Source organism: Trematomus bernacchii, unplaced genomic scaffold (assembly GCF_902827165.1).
Source record: "Trematomus bernacchii unplaced genomic scaffold, fTreBer1.1, whole genome shotgun sequence".
Taxonomy (NCBI): domain Eukaryota; kingdom Metazoa; phylum Chordata; class Actinopteri; order Perciformes; family Nototheniidae; genus Trematomus; species Trematomus bernacchii.
Window position 1 is genome coordinate 14,301,822 of NW_022987973.1, and position 23,574 is coordinate 14,325,395.

General features: G+C 42.6%; 1 protein-coding gene across 1 annotated transcript; it reads left to right on the forward strand.

The window, feature by feature from the left end:
* Positions 1-1,947: 1,947 nt before the first annotated feature.
* grpr (gastrin-releasing peptide receptor) lies at positions 1,948-18,656 on the forward strand. Its single transcript, XM_034116363.1, is given in 5 exon segments — positions 1,948-1,967; positions 1,969-2,322; positions 15,216-15,567; positions 17,782-17,895; positions 18,375-18,656. Coding segments are annotated over 5 exon segments (1,122 nt in total).
* The last annotated feature ends 4,918 nt before the right edge of the window (positions 18,657-23,574 follow it).

Genomic DNA, 23,574 nt, shown 5'->3' on the forward strand with positions numbered 1-23,574 from the left:
TCTCAGCATGCCCTTTTAAAAGTGGTACAGTTTATCCAAAAGTGACTTACAATAAGTACAATAATAACAGTTTGCTTATTTATATATGCTGTGTGGCTATGGCAATGCCATTTGGCCGGACCACCAATTTGGTACAGATAGAGATCTTTGTACACATTTTGGATGGAATCACACGTCATTTGGTTAAGTCTTTCACGGTGTTCAGAGGATACACCCTGTCAACTTGGAGGATTGCCTGACTGTTCATATAGCAACCAACAGGTCAAAGGTTTCTCTTAACCAGAGAAATATCTTGACATCTCGATGGCTTGACAAACTATTTTGTACAGACATTGACATACAGGTCAACCTAATGAAATTTGATTTTACTTTAGATTGTTTGGCATGATATTTGGCACTGTAGACATTTATGTCCCCCACAAAATAATTAACTTTTGTAATCCCTTAACTTGTCATGTAACGCCATCTTCTGTTCAAAACTACAATATCCCTTCTGAATCATACCCAAATACTTGCAAAACTATTACTGATGTTATAAGCCTCCACTTTACTTTATGTTAAGTGCAAATTCAGAAAAGGTACGCAAACTAACATTCTTAACTGGTTAAATAATATACCTGTTAAACATCCGAACTTCATCACTGTGAGCATTCCAACACAGTGACATTATCATTTAGCTCAAAGCATAGCTAGCTAGAGGTGCTGTTTTACAGAGCATTGTGTGGCTCTTAGTATTGTCACAAAATCTATTTTGATAAAAGCAGTCCATTTGATCATCAACTGTAAACCCATCCTCTTCAGGGCCGCAGTCTATTGCAACACACAGTTGGTATAAGGCAGGATACGCCCTGAGTCTGAAAAAGTATTCAGTCTGTGATAACAATTTACTGTTTTTCAATTGGTAATACATGTATCCCTACCAGGATCATTTCTAATGACAGATTACAATAACTCAGACAACAAGGGGGAAAATACAAACAAATCGTTAAAAGGCTGTTTGGACGTCGAGCTTGTCGTCAAAAAACTGAAAAGCACACAAAACCGTAGATATGAAGTATTAGAGATAGAAAGAGTGACTTATACTTTAGCCTGAATAATAATCACCTTCAGCAGCAGGTATACCGCATAATGATGCCCTGCTTTGTTCTGTACCTGACGGAGCCTGCCTGTGGATTTCCTTCAGACTTGTGTGGTAGATCAATTTTCCAATTTTAACAGCACTTTCACACTGTTTCTGTCTCCTGCATGTAAAAGGTTGAAAGACTAAATTGCAGATTGGTCAAATATCTGCACTGCAATCTGAAGGTGCAGACATTATGTGATTTCAGGTCATTGTTTGTCAGACACTATATGTTCATCCCTTTCAGCCTTGACATGACATTATCTCTCCTTACTGTCCTTGGAACTTAAAATGTGACAACCACTTTTCTCAATTCAGAGAAGGATGGATGTATTTGACAATATTAAATAAATATAAATAAATGATGTGAAAGACAGCAATCCAACTCCTAAGTTAACCAGTTAAAAATGGTCAAAGACAAAAGCAAAAAACATGTTTATCTTGATGCAAGTTCAGAACCTTTTTAAACAAATCATTACAAACAAACAGTATGGGACTATAAGATACATCTAACAACATGTATGTATTTTTAACAAAAAACTGTAACCCATTTACACATTTGATACCATATAATTTTTAAGCACTCTAATAATTTTCTTATTTCCTCTCTGAAATCCAATAGCACAGACACACATATTGATTGTTCTTTATTGGCGCATGTTGTTAATCTTTGAGCGCACTTGGTAACAAGTCGACCCCCACGTTTAAACACAGAAGAGAACGAGCACACAGACGTTTTGCTTTTCTGAAACCCCAAAGGACCTGTCCATGTGTCCTTGCGTTAAATATTGTACTAGAGAAAACCTGTTGAGTGGTCGCGGGGGGAGATGGACCTGGACCATCTGTACTAATGCGTCGCGCAGCGTCACTGCTCTCCAAAGCTCGGCACGGACGATGTGGTTCACCGGCGTGGTCATCGCTTCAGTTTACGGTGTTATCAGCGTGTTGGGGCTTATCGGCAACATCACGCTCATCAAGACCTTTTGCTCGGCCAAATCCGTCCGAAATGTGCCCAATCTCTTCATGTCCAGCCTTGCGCTCGGGGACGTTTTACTGCTGGTGACCTGCGCTCCGGTGGATGCCAGCCGCTACCTGTCAGAGGAGTGGCTGTTCGGGAGAGTGGGCTGTAAGGTCATCCCCTTCATTCAGCTCACCTCGGTCGGGGTGTCTGTGTTCACTCTTACCGCCCTCTCTGCTGACAGGTAGGCTACTGTTTTCTGTTATTATTGAGCCTTTTGTCTGCTCCCTTTATAATGGCCCTGAAGTAAGCCAAATTATCCAAATGTGTTCTTGTTTTGTCTATTAAGAGCTAGATGAAGGCATATTGAGCGTGCAAACTTTATGTTTTATTACTGTGACGGGGCTGGGACTAAAATAATTGGGAATACCGGGAAAACTCCCGGTATTCCCAATGGCCAGTCCGCCCCTGATGGGAAGCAAATAAGCATTGATCGAGGAGTACTATGCATGACAACGAAGTGCTTCTGTTAAATGCTGCTGACACGTGTAAGTAATACATTAATAAAATAAATGTACTACATTTTTTATTTCAAACTGATATTGTCTTATGACAATAATAGTTTAGCCTGGGGAACAATAAATCACTGTCATATTCTGAATGAAATGAGCAATATCAACAGTAAGCTGTCAGTGGACATTTTTAATTGGGTAGGCCTATAATGTTTAAAAGTCTATGTTTCAAAATGCTTTAATTTAAATAAATGAAAATCCGTTTGAAACACGAGAGAAGAAACGGAAAAATACATAATAGGTGTGTGTGTGTGTGTGTGTGTGTGTGTGTGTGTGTGTGTGTGTGTGTGTGTGTGTGTGTGTGTGTGTTGCATGTGTCAGTTCTTCCTCTCATTATTTCTGATCTTTGGCCACTTCGTTATTTCTTAGTAGCAGGAACATCTTTATTAACCCCAGTCATTTCTTGGTTTATCAAACGAATAACTGTGTGTACGCAGGAAATTAGAAAAAAATTATCATATCAAAGTCAGAATATGTCACAAACGAGCTGAGGACCAAAATGCAACACACGGGGAAACCAGGGATAGTCAGTAACCAGCTTTATTGAAGGCAATAACTGGTAGGAGACGAAAAGGCAGATAGTAGGCAAAGGGCTGGTCGGGGACAGGCGAGAGTTCCAGGAGAAGGCAAGACGGGAGTCGCAGGTGCAGACCGGGTCAGGGAGCAGGCGTGGCAGAATAGTCCGGGTACAGGCAGGGTCAGGAATCAGGCGAGGCAGGCAGGTCAGGGACAGGCAGGGTCGGAACCGGGAGAGCAATCTGGTGAGTAACGCTGGAAAGACTGGCATGCTGCAAAGTACGATCTGGCACTGAGGTGAGAGTGAAGTGGGCCTATATACTACTGGAGCTGATGGGTGTAACAGAGTGAGAGAGAGAGACAGGGTGTGGCTACCAGGTGACTAAGGAATGTTAATGCAGAAAATAGGTGAGTGAGAAAGCAGACTGTGACAGAACCCCCCCCTTAATGGACGGCTCCCGACGTCCAAGACAAACCTACGAGAAAAAAATAAAAAATCAACAAAAATCCTACAGACACCGGGTGGAAGGTGGGGGTATGGGAAGGGTTAATACTCATCTGAGAATGCTCTCTCGGCCTCCCCCTCCTGGAAATCCTCGTCCTCCTCGACTGAAGACGCCTCCCCCTCCTCCTCGATGAAGCCCCCGGTCCGCAGCCGACGAGTACCCCCCGGCTTAACGCCTGGTTGAGCGTGGGTCCTAGAAGGCTGCTCCGGGTAGCGCAGGTGGAAGTCTCGGATGAGTTGAGGGTTGAGGATGTGACGAGCAGGAATCCACTGCCTCTCCTCAGGACCATAGCCCTCCCTGTCCACCAAATATTGAACCCCTCTTCCTCTGCGTCGGGAACGAAGTATACGACGAAGGGTGTAGGTAGGGCCCCCATTGAGCAGGTCTCCCTTGAAAAAGAGATCAATGATCTCAATGGGATATAACCTGGATAAATAAAGGTTTGAAATGAAATGAAATCCTAGGGGGTGGTGGTGGGGGAGCGGCGGGAATCATAGAACTCTCCCGGACAGGTTTAATCCTAGACACGTGGAAAGTGGGATGGATCTTCATGTTCCGGGGCAAACTCAGTCGAACTGCTGCAGGGTTAATGACCTTGACAATCTCAAAGGGTCCAATAAACCTGGGCGCTAACTTTTTAGACTCCACCCGAAGGGGAATGTTCTGAGTGGAAAGCCACACCTTCTGGCCTAGCTGATACACAGGTGCCTTGGTGCGTCGGCGGTTCGCTGATGTGGCGTACCGGTTAGCAGACTGAAGCAGAGTTGTTCGAGCCTCCCTCCAAGTCCTCCGACAACGTCTGATGAAGGCCTGGACAGACGGACAGGTAACCTCCTTCTCCAATGCAGAGAACAAAGGGGGTTGAAAACCGTATGCACACTGAAAAGGGGAAAGACCAGTAGCGGAACTGATGAGGGTGTTGTGGGCATACTCCACCCACAGGAGTTGTTTAGACCAGGTCGTAGGATGATCGGAAGCCATGCAGCGGAGAGTGGTCTCCATCTCCTGATTCTTCCGTTCAGTCTGACCATTGGCCTGTGGATGAAAACCGGAGGTGAGACTGACCGTCGCCCCGATCAGTTCACAAAACTCCCTCCAAAACACAGAGGTGAACTGGGGCCCCCGGTCGGAAACCACATCAGTTGCCAGTCCGTGAAGGCGGAAAACGTGGAGAAGCATAAGTTCTGCCGTCTCCTTAGCTGACGGGATCTTAGGCAGGGGTACAAAATGAGCCATCTTGCTGAACCGATCCACCACCGTCAAGATGGCAGTATGTCCGTGGGACGGTGGAAGACCAGTCACAAAGTCCAAAGAAATGTGTGACCACGGGCGACGTGGGACCGGTAAAGGATGAAGGAGGCCAGCTGGCGCTTGGTGAGAGGGTTTGTGCCGATTGCACACAGGACAGGCGTTCACAAACTCCCGGGTGTCAGCCTCCAGCGTAGCCCACCAGAACCGTTGCAGGACCATCCCTCTGGTACGTTGAATCCCAGGGTGGCAGGAAAGTCTGGAGCTGTGAGCCCACTGAAGCACCTCAGCCCTCAAAACCTGAGGCACAAACAAACGGTTAAGAGGACAAGAACTAGGAACGGGTTGGTCCACCAAAGCGGTCTTAACCCTCTCCTCAATCTCCCAAGCGAGGACGCCGATCACTCGAGGAGCAGGAAGAATAGTGTCCGGGATGCCGCGGGTATCTCCCTCCCTCCCGAACTGCCGGGACAGAGCGTCGGCCTTCACGTTGCGGGAGCCCGGGCGGTAGGAGAGGAAAAAATTAAACCGGGTGAAAAATAACGACCACCTGGCTTGCCGGGAATTCAGTCTCTGTGCCGACCTGATATATTCCAGGTTCTTATGGTCGGTCCAAACCTGAAATGGTAGTTCTGTCCCCTCAAGCCAGTGTCGCCACTCCTCCAACACCAACTTGACTGCTAGAAGCTCCCGGTTCCCCACGTCGTAGTTTCTCTCCGCCGGACTCAATCTCCTCGAAAAGAAAGCACAGGGGTGGAGCTTCTGGTTCTCACCAGAACGTTGCGACAGGATGGCCCCCACCCCTACGTCAGAAGCATCCACCTCCACCACCAACTGACCAGCAGGGTCTGGTACCTGCAGGATAGGAGCCGACGTAAACCGGCGCTTGAGGTCCTGAAAAGCCTCCTCGGCTGCAGGGGACCATCTGAACGTTACCTTGGACGAGGTCAGGGCGGTGAGCGGGGCGGCCACGGTACTGTAGCCACGGATGAACCGTCTGTAAAAGTTAGCGAATCCTAGGAACCGCTGCAGCTCCTTCCGGGAATCAGGAACCCGCCACGAGGTAACCGCTGAAACTTTGGAGGGATCCATCTCCACACTTCCTTGACCCACGATGTAGCCAAGAAAGGCGACCGAAGAAGTGTGAAACTCGCACTTCTCCGTCTTGACGAAAAGTGAGTTCTCCAAAAGTCTCTGGAGGACTGTCTGGACGTGGTGGATGTGTTCCTTGAGGGTCTTTGAAAAAATCAAAATGTCGTCCAAATAAACAAAAACATAACGATCCAACATGTCCCGGAGTACGTCGTTCACCAACGCTTGGAAAACTGCAGGGGCGTTGGTAAGTCCAAATGGCATCACTAGGTACTCGTAATGTCCCGACGAGGTGTTGAAGGCGGTCTTCCATTCATCCCCCTCACGGATTCGTACCAGGTGATACGCGTTTCGTAGATCCAGCTTAGTAAAGATTGTTGCTCCCTGTAGTAACTCGAACGCTGACGAGATGAGTGGCAGGGGATAACGATTCTTTACCGTGACGTCATTCAGACCCCGATAGTCAATGCAGGGTCTCAGGGTCTTATCCTTCTTCGCCACAAAAAAAACCCCTGCTCCTGCGGGTGACGTGGAAGGACGAATAATTCCCGCAGCCAGAGAGCCATTGACGTACGTCTCCATCGATTTCCTCTCCGGTGCCGAAAGCGAGTACAACCGCCCCTTGGGTGGGACTGCGCCTGGATGTAGCTCAATGGCACAGTCATAGGGCCGATGAGGTGGGAGAGATGTCGCCTTAGTCTTGCTAAAAACCTCCTTAAAGTCCAAATACTCCGGCGGAACCCCTGTGACATCCGGAACCAGGTTCATATCCACAGATAGTTGAGGTGCGGCGGCCTGCTTGAGGCAAACCTGATGACAGGAAGAACTCCAACCTAGGATGGACCCAGTTGACCAGTCAATGTTCGGGTTATGACGGGGGAGCCATGGATAACCCAAAATCAGAGGAATCTTGGGAGACCGTAGCACATGAAACTGGATTGTCTCATGGTGGTTCCCCGACATGAGCATATGGACCGGTGTCGTCTGGTGAGTCACCGTTCCCAGCAGGTGACCATCCAAAGCATTAGCTGGTACCGGCTGAGGCAACTGAACCTGTTGAATGCCCAGCTGTAGTGCGAGCTCCTCATCAATGATGCTGATATCTGATCCGGAGTCGATAAACACAGCCAGAGCCTGAGATTTGCCTGCCAGGAGAAGTCGAGCATGGCACAAAGGTCTTCCATTGGGGATCAGCTCAGAGGTTCGTCCCACCAGTATACTCCCCATTACTGATGGGCTCTGCCTTTTCCCGGACAACGGGAAACAAAATGTCCAGCCTGACCACAGTAAAGGCATAAATTACCTCTTCGACGTAATTCCCTCTCCTCAGAGCTAAGACTGGTACGACCCACTTGCATGGGCTCGACCTCCCCGTACCGTGAGTCAGAGTAGGGATGGGAATTCTCCGCCGAAACCGGAAGTTGAAATCTCCCGGAAATCGGAAGTTGTGGTCGCGAGCGGCGGGCCGCCGCTCGCGTCTGTTGCTCTCCTCTCCGTGTCTGAATTCGTCTGTCAATCCGAGAGGTGAGCTCGATCAACCCATCCAAGGAAGCAGGGAGATCATAGGAAACCAGCTCATCTCTCATATAATCCGCTAATCCTCTCAGATATGCGTCACATTGCGCCGGCTCGTTCCAGCTACTGCGGCGGCTGCTGGTGCGGAAGTCAATAGCGTAATTCACCACCGTGCCGGAACCCTGGCTCAAGCTCAGCAGACCTCCGGCAGCATCGGGACCCAGACGAACGGAACCGAACACCTTCCGCATCTCCGCGGAAAATGCAACAAAAGAGGCGCAGGCTGGAGTCCGCTGCTCCCACTCTGCAGTACCCCATAAACGGGCTTTCCCCGTCAAATGATTAACGGTGAAAGCTACGCGAGCCGCCTCGGAGGCAAAGGTGTGTGGCTGCAGTGAAAACAATATGGAACAGTTTGTGAGAAAAGGACTGCATCCCTCAGGCTCACCAGCGTAGCGTTCCGGAGTTCCCACACGAGTCTCCGGAGCGTATCCAGTCGGTCCAGAGGCTGGAGGGACCATCGGAGCTGCGGGCGGAGGGACAGTAGCAGCCATGCTAGCGGCTAGCTGTTGTACGGTGGCGGCCATCTGCTGCATCTGGAAGGTCAGGTAAGCCAGCGCTTCTTCCTGGGTTGAGGTTGCCCGGTGGGTCTCGGTAGCTAAGGTAGCTATCGTGACCTCCTGTCTTTGGATGGCTTCCTCAACCCTCTCAAAGCGTTCTCTAGGAGACCCGGTGTTTGCTTGGTCCATTTCTGGCCAGATCGTTCTGTCACAAACGAGCTGAGGACCAAAATGCAACACACGGGGAAACCAGGGATAGTCAGTAACCAGCTTTATTGAAGGCAATAACTGGTAGGAGACGAAAAGGCAGATAGTAGGCAAAGGGCTGGTCGGGGACAGGCGAGAGTTCCAGGAGAAGGCAAGACGGGAGTCGCAGGTGCAGACCGGGTCAGGGAGCAGGCGTGGCAGAATAGTCCGGGTACAGGCAGGGTCAGGAATCAGGCGAGGCAGGCAGGTCAGGGACAGGCAGGGTCGGAACCGGGAGAGCAATCTGGTGAGTAACGCTGGAAAGACTGGCATGCTGCAAAGTACGATCTGGCACTGAGGTGAGAGTGAAGTGGGCCTATATACTACTGGAGCTGATGGATGTAACAGAGTGAGAGAGAGAGACAGGGTGTGGCTACCAGGTGACTAAGGAATGTTAATGCAGAAAATAGGTGAGTGAGAAAGCAGACTGTGACAGAATATAGTTGAGCTGTCACTGACTTTGTCCTCGAGCAGTGTGCAATACTAATGTCTCAATCAAATGGATTATTCATAGAGAAGTCTCAAAATAATTGGCTTCATGTCACTATTCACTGTTTAGCTGGCATTCTTTTCTGTTCCTCAGAAGCATTAAAAAGCCATCAGGATGCAGAAGGTAAAACCCTTTCATTACAAGACAGTAAAACATTTGAAGCATATGGTCCTTTAAGGATAATTATTTCTTTAAAAATCATAATCTTTGTTGTGTCTTCTGTTAGTGAGATCATTCTAAATGGTTTTTGCTCCTCGCTGATAAAAGTACAAGACAATTGCATCTTTTAAAATTAATGTTCAATTGTTCTAAAGGTAATAGGGTTATGTTATGTTTGACTCACTCCAATTTAGGAAGTAGTCAGATCTGTTTCTGCTCCAGGTGGCTCCCCAAGACAGTATCATCTGTCTTTACTTCATAAAGGGCCTAGCGAACCTGCTTATGCAAGAGTTGGTGTATACAATAAACAATAAAGGTGATAAAGTAAATCCATGGAGGAAGCCTGCACATGTAGTCATTTTGACAGAGATACCTACTCATATCTGATGGACTTTACAGCTGAGAAAATCAACAATCCATAAGATTCACCCAGATTCAAGTCCCATTTCTTTAGCATTTTAGATTGTTGTTCTTTGATATACATATTGGAATGATAACACATTTACTAAGCAGTTTTTTTGATGGTGTGCGATCCTACATTTATTTGTGTTTTCATTTATGCTCAAAATGAACCCCACAGTGGTAGCCCACATTCAGAGTGCTGAGTACGGTGGCTGTCAGGGGCAAACGCACTACAATGGCCCAAAACACTTCCATTATTTTAGTAAGAAGCTCAAAACACAACGGAACCAGTGGACACTTAATAGATGCACACACCTGGATCTGGGGATTATAAAGTTGGCCAACTGTCACTGGAAATGTACCTAAATTATACATTTGACTGGCTTAATGTAACAATGTAATCGCATAATTCCTTCTGATATTATTGCAGATCTGCTGTACGATAGCTAGCTAACCTAGCCCACCCAGTCATTTCAAATATAATCACAAAACACTTACAATGATAAAACAGACTACCCTTTCCAACAGTGACAGTTGACCAGTTTTATAATCCCGAACGTCAAAAAGCACTGTGTATCGCTCTCTGTTTGTTTTTCTTACAGCGTTTTTTTGTTGCATCTTTTTTATTTGCAGCATTTTTTAATTTGCAGCATTTAGTTCATGCATGTGTTGTGAAGTTGGTGAAGATGTTTCTTAATGTGTTTTGTCACATTTGTGTCTTTATATTTGCATTATTTTTTTAAATGCAGCGCGTTTTTGGTAATGGAAGTGTTTTGGGCCGTTGTAATGCATTTATTTGCCCAACTAGCCTAAACAACTTGCCTAATTTGCAGCCTCTGATCCAAAGAGAGAAACCTCGCTATAGATTTGTCACAGTATGTCTTATAGGCTACAACCTATCTGACCTGGGAGTATGTGTAGAGGAAATGAGCTACAGGTCTACACTACAAAAACTCGAAATCTTGCCAGGTATATTTGTCTAATATCTATCAGAATATGTCTTTACACCTGATATAAGACATAATAACTTCAGAAGTAACACTGCAGTGAAATATCAGGTCTTGTTTTTAGACAATACATGCATCATCTTGTTAAGTCAAACAATCTTATTTTGAGTTGTATCTCAGATGAAACACATATTTGTTTACATATTTATTAGAAAATCACCAACTAACATCAGAAAATAGAAAACTTTTGAGCATTTGCGGCTTATATTGACAACATTTCCTGATTCTGGTCAAATATAGTTCAAAATTAGTTCTCCCAGCTAATTACAAGATCTGATTTATCTAAATATCCCATCTTATTTCAAGGAATCTTACCAAGCTAATTTTCACTTGATCTATTAGCAGATTTTTGTACTTATTTCAAGTGAAAACGGCTTGTTTTCTTTATTGTTTAACTTGTTTTTGGAGCAGCATTTTTTCCAGTGTAAGGTTCAACTTCATATTTGGTTGGACAAGATTCTCTTTGTATAATCAATTATCAATAGTTTAAATTGCATTCTGCATTGCAAGGTGCTCAACATGGCTGCTGGAGAGATGAGTGTTGATGGATCTTCACTAACACATTACAATTCTGATTATAAGGGCTGCGAATTACAGTGTTCGACCTTCAAAAATATCAATAGTGCGGTTGTGCAGACTTAAAGGACACCTATCATGCTATATTTAAATGATATATTGTAGGGCCATACCTATATAAGGTATATTTATACGTTTCTGTTTTCAAAATACCAAACAGATCATGCATTTTAGCCATGCCTCATTTCGCTCTATTTGCTGTTCTCCAGCACTGTTTTTGCACGGGGCTGATTCTGTGAGCTGCAGCTGACCACGCCCCCCTGCAGGAGAGGGGAGCCGTGCTCTGATCAAGTCACAAGAGGGGGAGAAAAAAAGATCTCCGTCCTCCGTGTTTTATTATATTATTATAGGCCTATAGAGTCGTTATTCATTTGTTTTAAAGCTCAATAAATAACAAAGAAGACCTTTGACCGGCACTTTTCTAATTTTGTCCGGAAGATTTAAACTTTAACGGACATCTTGACCGGCGAAAGAAAACCTACCTGAAACTCTGCCGCAGGGTCCCCTCGTTCTTTGGAAGAGGCGGAGAGGTGGGTGTTTGTCATCTGCTGGTGGACTAACCGGAGAGAATTACAGTGCTTGCCTTGACGGGGAGGGATTGCATTGAATTACAGCAGCAGGAGCAAACGCTTGCCTCGGGGAGGGAGAAAAAAAAGCCACAGCGGAGAATAAACAGAAGGGTAACCATAGCAACCATGCGCGGGAAGTCTTCTTCGCTGCTTTTGTGGCAGACTACAGCGCCACTTACAGGCCTGGCATATGTACTACAGTGTCTCCAGCGCTTTCGAGCGGCAATGGCCGGCCGTGGCCCAACCCCACATGGAGAGTTGGTCCAATAGCCGTAGCGCCACTTTCCTGACGTCAGGACAGTGTTCAAATCTGGATCAGTTTTCATCAGATCCGTTGCAGCCCCCTTTATAAAGATTTGGGTATGGAGGAAAATAGAGAGGGTTTTTGTTGGTGAGTTCCCTGGAACACCAGGGACACATATTCATGTATAAAAGACGTACAAAAGTGCATTTTGCATGATAGGTCCCCTTTAAATGAAGCACAGCTCTTATATTATCCTTGACTGAAGTGGTGTATTCAAGTTTGTTTTGACTCTTGGAAAATAGACAGGAGATGTAATGAAGTATTCTGTGGAGGTTAAGTGGGCAAAGAAAAAAAAAGTACTCAATTTCCTTCCCTTCCTTTCACCGCGGATACACATTTTCAACAGTTTTAATACACATCACTTCCTCCAATTATTCATAACAGCAGGTTGATGTTATCTTTAAAGTGGACCTATCATGCTATATTTAAATGATATATTGTAGGGCCATACCTATATAAGGTATATTTATACGTTTCTGTTTTCAAAATACCAAACAGATCATGCATTTTAGCCATGCCTCATTTCGCTGTTTGCTGTCTACGGGTCTGATTCTGCTGACCACGCCCCCCTGCAGGAGAGGGGAGACGTGCTCTGATCAGCTGCTGGGCTGTCAGAAGAGCGGGAGAAAAAGAGATCTCCGTCCTCCGTGTTTTATTATATAGAGTCGTTATTCATTTGTTTTAACCTGTTACGCACCATCCGCCCGGTACCGGGCGGATAAACGCGTCATTTGCAGGAAACAACGTCTAAGGAATCTTAATATTTAATAAAACTATGAATGTTTTATATCCATGTAACGGGAAGAAACTCAGCTAACTGATCTTTTTAAAAAAAAAATCCAAAAAAACCCCACAATGCTAGCACTCAGCCTCTGAATTATCCACGAGCGAAAGAATTTAACCTAAAACGGCACTTAAACTCACAATAACTCCCTTATTACTTATCCTAGATGCACAGCCAACCACTCGTTTTTGGTGTCCTGGAGACACTGAATCTAGTGGTGCCCACCTCAACACTCAGTGATAAACATTTGCGACGCTATAAACGAAAGCGTACATCATAACATGTGGAGCTAAGTAGCTAGAAACGCTAACATGGCTTACCTTGGTCAAAACTGGTCTTCAATGGCATTAAAACGATAAAAAAACGATGCTGCAGTTAATCCATAGGTTCATCCAATGTATCTGTGCCCTCTTTGAAATTATTTCTGATAATCCATAAGCAATAAAACTGCTTTTTTGTTTCCAAATGCCAGAGCTAGAATGTAGCTCCACTCTGCTTTACATTTACATGCGCGCAGCCCCCACCTTTTCTCTTCACAATGTGTGTGTGTGTGAGCCTCACCCTTCGATTCTATTGGCTCTAACGGTCAGAAAGAGGTGTCAACCATCAAAATCGAGCAAGGGGGGCCAGAGATATGGAAAAAAAAACATTTTCACCCAAATCACCTCAGAGGTGGGGTGGTTTTGGCTAAACCTCTCTAAAAAGGTCAAATGTCACTTGTTTTGCATCAATCTTGATACAGGGTACTTATTATATGTTGTACTTTGGATTTCTAAAGCTTTTAGTCTACTAACCCATCATCCAAGGGTAGTTTTCACTATCTGTAAACGCAAACGCTTGCCTCGGGGAGGGAGAAAAAAAGCCACAGCGGAGAATAAACTGAAGGGTAACCATGGTAACTATGGGCGGGAAGTCTTCTTCGCTGCTTTTGTGGCAGACTACAGCGCCACTTACAGGCCTGGCATATGTACTACAGCAGCGTCTCCAGCGCTTTCGAACGGCAATGGCCGTGGCTGTCTCCTCCTGATTGGTGGAGTTGGCCCAATAGCCGTAGCGCCACCGTCCTGACGTCAGGACAGTGTTCAAATCTGGATCAGTTTTTATCAGATCCGTTGCAGCCCCTTTTTTAGAGATTTGGGTATGGAGGAAAATAGAGAGGGTTGTGTTTTCTGACACTTGGTGAGTTCCCTGGAACACCGGGGACACATATTCATGTATAAAAGACGTACAAAAGTGCATTTTGCATGATAGGTCCCCTTTAAGGTAAGGCTTATTTTCATTGCTCTTCATTTTCTATATTACTTCCCCATGTTCACAAGGGTAATGCTTTCACGCATAATGCTTAATAGATTAGTTTCATGACCTCAAGAACGTTTGGGTTGCCAGATTGCTAAATAAATGTTTAATTTGGCTGGTGTTTAATCTTAAAATTACATTTGACAATACTATCCTGTTGGCTTTAACTGACTTTTGCTTGGATGACTGCTCCAATCTGACCCCATTCCTTATGGGAAAAGAGTTGCAGAACACCTGGACCAAAGTTAATTCATTATTATTTAACAACTTGTTAATTGTGCATTGTGTTTTGTAAAATTGCAGAATTGTTTAAGTTAAGTCTTTATTAAAACAGTAACATTTAAACTTCTGAACTTGAGAATGTAATATGAATTCTTACCAAAATAATTTCAACTCTACTATCCTCTCTTTGTTATAAAGGTGGGTTACATATTGTAACCCTGTATATAAGCACTGGACTCTATGGGTACTACCCTTAACCATGCTATGCGAGCATTCACATACTGAGTTGCATAAACGTAACCGGCCAATCAGGGTGAGCCTACCTGAATGCGCGCGCAGGCACACAGTATATAAAGCGGCCATGCCTACAGGGTGCTACATAACACACTTTCAGGAAAAGGACTGGGAGACTTGAATATTTTTTGAAAAAAGTTACATAAAATCAAAAAACAGCTGCGGGTAAAATGTACCCGTTGGCGGTTCTAGTGTTAAAATATTCACCATATCATCAAAGAAGCAATAATGTACAGAGCTGGGCAAAAACGTGAAATGAACCTGAACAGAATGAGCAGGACCCCTTCGTAAGCTTATAAGACAGCTACTTTCAAAATCGATCAATATTTAGACACAAAATATTGATTTTAAATGAATTTAAAACAAAATAAAAATAATTTGTTTGCCTCTGCTTGAACTAATAGTGCTGTGTTCAGAGATTAAAATGTGTCAATTGCAAAGTGTGTCATTCATTCAGGGAATTAATCATCTACTCAGATTTGAGGACTTCAACAAGGTGTGTAATATAATGAATAGTATGTTAACGATTTGTTTTCAACTTGATTTTGCTGCCCACAAGTGGCCAATATGTGTGTTCTTGCTGGTCTAAGTGTTGAACACAGTCAGCCGAACTTAATAAGCATACATTTTTATTTTTAATGAAATGTTTTGTGAAAAGGTACCAACTTTTGATGGTATCATTCTAACAGTTGCTGTCTTAAAAAGGATGATAAGGTCAACGTCGCTTCCAATGGTAATGAACTAACTAATAAAAACTGTGTCTATCTATCAATTATCAGGTACAGGGCCATCGTGAGGCCTCTGGACATCCAAACCTCAAACACCACTACCAGCATCGTGCTGCGAGCGGCGCTCATCTGGCTCTTCTCACTCGTCCTGGCGATCCCAGAGGCCGTCTACTCCGACCTCATCACCTTCAACGTCACCTCCACCAATGAGAGCTTTGTCACCTGTGCCCCTTATCCCCATGCTGGAGAACTGCACCCTAAGATCCACTCCATGGCCTCCTTCTTAATTTTCTACGTCAGTCCTCTGCTGGTCATATCTGTGTACTACACCTTCATTGCCCGGAGCCTGATGAGGAGCGCCTCAAATATTCCTGTGGAGGGGAACGTGCATGCAAGACGACAGGCCAGTTCATACTGTTATTATCAGGGCCGTAGCCAATTTCATTTCCTGAGGTCATGCCAAATGTTTCATTATTTAATTTCCCACATTTTATTATACGTATGTATATATATTATATATATATATCAGGGGTGGGGAACCTCCGGCCCCCGGGCCGTATACGGCCCGCGAGACCATTTGATACGGCCCTCGAGGTAATTTATAAACACACGCAAAAAAGAAAAACATTTAAGAAATCTAGACCACAAAAGAATTAAACAAGCGAGTGCCTGTTTTTCCTGGCCAAGGTCAGGGTCTTTGAACACAACACGAGCCTAACATGTCATCACGTGGTATTTGTCTCGTCTGACAGGGGTGCAGTTCTGACGGAGAGCACCAGAACGCACTTCAGAAATTGCAGTACCCATAACGCAGTGTCCACACGGCGGTGTGCGTTGAAGCTTGCTGGCGGGCGTGTCTGAAGCTCGACCAACAACCAATCACATGAATCTCCCGCCCCAGACACACAAGCACGCGGTTTGATTGGCTAGAGCTTGTACTGGCATATGATTTGATTGGCTGACGCTTCCGCCGAAGCTTCAAAAGTTGAACATTGCTCAACTTTTGAAGCGAGCAACGCGAGCAAAGCGAAGCGACGCTCCCACAATGCAGTTCGGCAAAGTGTGGCGTCACCCCATTCAAAGTGAATGGGCAGAAGCGTTGAAGCTTCAACGCACGCCGCCGTGTGGACGGGCCGTAAGGAGCCGTACACATGCCGCAGTTTTTGCGTGGCTGTGTCTTTAGTTGAAAGCCCAGTGGCGATCTGTTCATCTGTCATACTGATCATACAGTCAATAACTTTGTTGTTATTAGCATCTGGTTAGCTAGCTATGCTAACGAATATAAGAAGCTTTTTCTACAACCAGTGAGGTAAAGGCACATCTTTATATGATCATTATAGTTATAAAAAAATAAGAGAATAAAGTAAACAGGTATAACATACTATATGACAGTAAAAAAAAGTTGTTATTAATAAACAAGAATACAGTTTGAAAGGGGAGTGATTTGTAAAATATCCATAAAGAAAAATAAATCTGCTTACAGTTCTGTTTCATATGGGTGTTGAGAGATGTATCCATAGATCTCCTAATGTTGCTCTCAAAGTGCACCAGATTGATGCTTTTAACTTCAACATTTAAAAAAAAATCTTCCCGGGGGAGCATGCCCCCGGACCCCCCTAAAGGAGGTTAGGTCCCCCCCCAACTTAAATCATGTTAAACTAAATTGCACACATCTTGTGTCCATATCTTTCTGTTTTGGTGCCACAACCGTGCACGTGAATGCATACGCGAGTCATGGTAAGATATCTGGATTAAGAGGTTGCTTTTTCTTTGCACAGCATGAAAGAAAGGCGAAATGAATGGGTTGTGATTTTAGTATTTTTAAGCAGAGGTCAATAATTTGTATGGCCCTCGGAGGATGTTGAAAAAATTGAAATGGCCCTTGAGAGGAAAAAGGTTCCCCACCCCAAAGTCAAAAGTCAAAGTCAACTTTATCTTCCAGTTTGTGTGCACAGACAGAGAGATCGAAACACCATTTCCCACAATCCCGAATATAAAAACAAACATATATAAAAATATGTATATATATATATACACATGGTCAAAGACGCATTTGTACATGTGCACACATTAAGACCTAATAAAAACACAACAATCAATATGTACAAAATAACAGTCACTTTAATATTATGAGAATACATTAGTGCAGATTGTCCATAGAATGTGCATTATTGCCAGATTGTCCATAGCAGTGTTACAAGTGTCTGGTGCTGGATTTGATGTCTGAGTGTGTGGGGGAGTTATAGTCCAGTGGGGGCAGGGAGGAGAGGGGGGAGAGGGGGAGGGAGGGGAGAGTGTTCAGCCTCCTGACAGCCTGGTGGAAAAAGGCTGTATATATTATTGTAATTAAGACCCAACATTGTCTTGATTCTGGTTAAAAAACAATTCTTCTAGGCAGGAGTAAAAGACTCGCTATACTTTACAATTAGTATGTTTGTTTTGAATTTGAAATGCAGGACTTGTTGTTTTGTCATCTTTTCTTTAGTAATATATGAATATTTCTTCACAACTGACTGAAACAGACTAAAAGTATGATTTTTTAAATGTCTATTTAACAATACTGTTTATTGCACAACAGCATTTTTTTTCTGATTTTGACTTTTTCTACAACCAACAGGTTGAATCAAGAAAGCGTTTGGCGAAGACAGTGCTGGTGTTTGTTGGTCTCTTTGCAGTGTGCTGGCTTCCCTGTCATATCATCTATTTATACCGCTCCTATCACTACTCACAGGTACACAGATAGCCCTTTGCTATGGAGCATGTTTATTTGTTTCAATCTGTTACTACACACTTGCATTCGTCATACTTAAAAAAAAAAAACGTTATATTTTAAACCACATCCCTAAATGAATGTATAATTTATTAGCTGTGTAAGTCTTTCAGGTTGATAAAGGGATTGAAGGCTTTAACAGAGTTTAATGGGCATGATTCCATTAAATCTGGCGGGGTTGTTGATAATGTGAAGAGGTCTAAGTACATTTCAAGTAGGGTTGGAGTGTCTGATGAAAATTAAGATAGCGATTGAATAAAAAGGCTTTATATAGGTGCTCATTGAGTGAACATTTCAGATTCTGTCTATACCAGAGTGCATTCATATCTAAATGCTGTAGTTGTGCTCGGTTACATCCCTTAGGCTACTTATTCACATTCTATCTGTCTCTCCATCTTATAGTAAAACATTTTCTCCACCCTGTCTCTCTCCCCTGCCAGGTGGACACTTCCCTTCTTCACTTTGTATGCAGCGTTGTAGCTCGTATCCTGGCGTTCACCAACTCCTGCCTCAACCCCTTCGCCCTTTACCTGCTGAGCGAGACTTTCCAGAAGCAGTTCAACCAGCAGCTGTGTTGTTGCTGTCGCGTGATCTTTAAACGCTCCTCACAGAGCCCGAGTCGTTACAACACACATGTGACGTCCGTCCGCAGCTCACGGCACTCCATGGCCAGTCTGAGCATGATCAATGGCAGAAAAGTGTATCAGGAGGATTGTGTGTAAATCTTTGTTTATAAGTGTGTGACTTTGTTTATGTGAGAGACATACTTTTTTTTTTGTGATTTCAGTTTACCAAATAATCCAATAATACCATTAATATATGTGGATAATGTTCGCAGGCTTTAGTCATGTCCCGCTGTCATGAGAACACTGTGGACCAGCCGTGTGTAGCCTAGGCAACAGAAGAACTCAGAGTCACAGTAAAGCGGTGGTTTCTCATAATCATTGGTTTCATACAAGTTTACCAATCTTGACAGAGGAGCAGAAGTTGAGACATGAAGATATGAAGCTACATGGACAATGTTTAGGGAAGGGAAATTACACACAATGATGAAGTAGAAACTAGTATAAGTCTTTAGAAAAGGCAGAATAAGGCCCCTGTAGTATAAGGTACTTTTAATAAAGTAAATTCACAGTTATTGGCACTTTTGCTCTTTGTCATCTAATATGGGGTATCTTTTTACATTGGAGTAGATTCTTCTGAATATTGATGTAAAATAGATCGCACCGTATGTGCACAATCTTTCTAAATGTTTGATGCTGTGATGATAACTTTTAACTCTTTCTTCAGAGATGTATTTTAAATGTTATTTGTCCACTGGTTACAGGATGTTTATAGAGCCGAGACTCAGGTGTACTCAGTGTAAAAAAACAACAGTGAATATAAATCAATGTGTTAGAGATTGAATTTGTAATTTAGTGTTGCATTACGCAATGTCTAACTGTGTCTATTTTGCTTGTTGTTGTGTATGCAGTTTTCAAGCAGCTCTCAGGACATTTATTTGACAGGCTAGCTTAAACACATTGCCCCGGACATTTCTCTTTAAAAAATAAAAGTAATAAAAAAATCAATAAAAAGGGAAGTCCAATTAGTGTGCATTTTATTTCCACGTATATAGTGAAAGTGGTTCCTCGTGTATCTTTGTACTTTGGTTATGTTTAGAGTCTTAATCCTATTGAGTGTGTACACAACACATAGTTTCTGCGTTCACTGGACTTGATTATTCTTCCCTGTCACAGGCTGGATTCACAGTCACCATGTCACAGCGCAATGTCCTAATTTGGTGTTTCATTGAGGGAGAGGATCATGCTCAGGTTTGTTGTGAGTGGGTGTATAATTCCGTCTGGATGGCGTTTGTTTAATTGTGGTGTACTGTAAGTGCCTTGCCAAATTTCTGTCCTGCATGGTCTAAGCTATCTACTTAACATGCCATCCTCATAGTCAGGCTCATTCTGTACAGGGTCTCAAATGTAAATAAGGATTTGTTATAACATTTTAAATTCAGGGAATAAGAGAAACTCAAATCAGGACCATTAGAAGCACATGATTTAAAAATCCCTTTTAAAAAATCCTACAGAAATCACTTCATGTATCTTCAGAATGCACACTTTATTCTTCACTATGAAGGGCAAACATCGAAGCCATTGAGAGGGACACACTCACAATATCTGTAGGAAATACTCTCGGTAATACTCGTCCTCATTTTGAACTCAGTGAAGAAGTAGAGCCTATAGAAAGATTGAATGCGCTCTTTTTAAATGGTCTGAAGTTGTCTCTCACTCGCACTCTTTTATTGAAATAATTTCAAAGGCTTTTTCTCATAAGCATCTCTCAATCTCCTTAAGCCATCGAACAGTCTCTGTAAAGGTTAGTGTGTGTAAGTGTTGTTCCTCTTCACTTAGCGGTGTATTGATCCGTGTGTTGTTGCCACTCATGTGCAAGCTTCAGCAACCAAAGACAAAGTGTCAGAGCTACCGAAGGACGTCAGAGCTCTGAATGTCATCGTGTTTATACAGTTGATGTCAATGACGCCTCATGGGTATGCACAATTAATAATTGGTGACGAGAGGCTCTTTACAGCATTTCTATTCGTCACAGTCCACAACAGAGCAAGTCTCATTAATGTATTTGTGCCATGTGATTTATTTATAAATCCAAGGAATTGAAAATGTAGAGAACACAAAATGAACACATTCACATTATTATTGTCTCGTTTTTATTTCCGAATTATTTAATAGTCGTCTAGTAGTCTTCTACTATTATTATGTGGTAGAAGAAAAAGGTTGTAAAGAAAAAGCTATAATTGTAAAAATGAAATGGTTGCATTAAGGAAAAAGAGTTACACACTTTTGAAAAGCACAAAATGGATGTGGTATCTTTTTTACAATTGGCCCTAATAGGTTTGTTTCTGTTGGTTGTAGTGAAGATGCGAAAAGCTTTCTTTTCTATTTCAGGTAGTTTTGTCTTTGTGTGTAAAATGATAAAACATATGATTTTCTTTTCAGCCATTGTGCTGTAAACTCAGAACAAACAAAATGCTAGAGGTAAACTTAACAAGTACAAATAAAATAAACACATTTTAAGACTTATAGTTATATTTGGTTATCTTACCTTGAAGCAATAGGTTTCCTTGAGTTAAGTTCAGTCCTATTTTACGGTGTTTTGGGTCACATTTACTTTCATGCATCTCCTTTCAAACATGTTTCTGGCCTCAAAATGTGTGAGATGTGTTTTTTTGACACTTGATGACAATCGATATCTGAGTGAAAGTGTGTGAAAAGTTTGTTACTTAGTGACAGAGAAATCAAATACAGCCTTTTTTTTTAAACTTCAGCTTGAGATAATAATAAAAAGAGATTTAAAATAAATAATACATTTAGCGAAATTAATCTCAACAGGTAAATTGTTTCAGAGATTGGAGAACTGGACTGCAATGTGCAAATAATTGCACCTCACCTCGGGGGGAGCAAAGAGAACATTTCTTACCGTGTGAAGGCAGCTTTAGTCAGCACAGAAGGCCACTTTCAGCTGATATAAAGGATGCACATACTGTATGTGTGTATGTGCACATAAGGGCTTAGCAAATCTTTGATAAAACTAGGGTCTGGTCATTTAATTCCTTGATGGTCAATAATAACATTTGGAAAATCAATGTGAAAACTAACTGGAAGCCAATGCATGGAGGCTAGAATTAAAGTTTAGAATTGTTGTCCCGGGGATAATCCTAGCAGCAGTATTTTTGACCAACAAAAGGAAATAGAGCAAAGCCTGGGTGATATCTGTAAAAAGGGCAATTAATTACACATGTGTAAATCTTCAAAGGATAAAAAGCATCTGGTTTTTATTTCAAATGACCTTGAATTGAAAGAAGCATGGTCCTCAAAACACCAGAATCAATCACACATTTATTGCAATTGGCTTAATGTTATGTGACAAGACTCCAATATTACAGACTATTGGACTGACAGTACAGAAACTGTTAGTGCCTGAACTACTGTAACTGTATACAGTATGTCCACATACTTTTGGACCTAGTGTGCCATCCTTATCATTCGTTGAAAGTTATTCCTGTGTGTGGCTTGGTAACGTTAGTTTATGTATCTAATTATTAAATAAAATGACCTTCCATAAATCACATTTCCTGAAATAAATGCAAGTCTCTTCTACTCTGAGACCAGGAGGGGAGATGTTTTGGACCCCTTTCGAGTTACTTTCTTTATTATTTGTAATGCATTCATATCTGTTTGTCTACTGGGTGTAATCTGTTATTTCATTACTGTTTTATCAATGTTTTGAACATGTACACATTAATATGTACATGTGTACCTTCTGGCCTCTAGTAGCACCTGGAAGAAGGGATACACATTCCTCCCAATGGTTTTACACTCTTCCACTGATCTCCAGGTGGCAGTAAAACGCCAAAATATGCAGCAATGCAACAGCAAAGGGAGGAAGAAGACTGTGAGGTAATACAAATTGATGTGATCATTTAACAGTTTAGATATAAAATATTGTCTTTGCAAATGTACGAGAAATTACAATTGAGGAAAAGTTTAATGTCTAGCCCATGAGGATAAATCAGTGTTATTTCTGCACTTTATCTTCACACTTTTTATTCTGACTCAAGTAACAGCCTGAATGGCAAGAAGACAAATTGGGGCTGTTTCCACCTGGAGGGTAGATACTGTATAAAGGGGCTGTTAGAGCAATCTCCTTCCCAAAGAAAAGAGCTTTCACAATGACTATCACCTTTACAATGTCCCCCTGGAGTACTGACACATAATAACATTACAACATTATGTTATCCAACCATTTTTATGATGGGTCCCTCATAGGGATGACATATATGGTACACTTTGATGTTTAACATTATAATCATTACATATAGTGAAGCAGATAAGCTTGTACGACAAAAGGCATTGTGCTTTGTTCCAATGCACAATTACTTTGCCAACCTTCCCCAGATCAGCGTCACTGTCGGTGGTTACAGGAATACCAGAATGTAAATCAATACATTCTCCAAGCAACAACAGTAATTAAGTCCCATTTTACAGATGACGCACCTGTTTTATGAGAAGCTTTATTGACAGTTTACTCGGCCTTCAAAAAAGCTGCAGCAGGTCTTCAATCATTATCAACTCCTCTGGCTCCATCTTGCATAAATAAATAAAAACTCCTGATCTCAAGATCTTAAAACCGCAAACCTGCATGTAAATATTATATAAAAAAATGGTATGCAAAAATATCTTTCATATTCACACAAGTGAATAAAAGAAGATTTCATTATGGCTTTTTTGACATTGATCAAAAAGGGAAACGTTATTTATTATCAAATATAATACAGATGTATGCAAAGTGATCTAAATCAAGGAAAAACACATTATGTATTGTTCAGGAGTTACAGCCTTAAGTCTGTGTTGATCAGCATACAGTAGCACATGTGGATGCTGTTTTAACCTGTTTCACACCTTCCCCACGGTACCGGGCGGATAAACGCGTCATTTGCAGGAAACAACGTCTAAGGAATCTTAATATTGAATAAAACTATGAATGTGTTATATCCATGTAACGGGAAGAAACTCAGCTAACTGATCTTTTTAATTTTTTTTTCAAAAAAAACCCCACATTGCTAGCACTCAG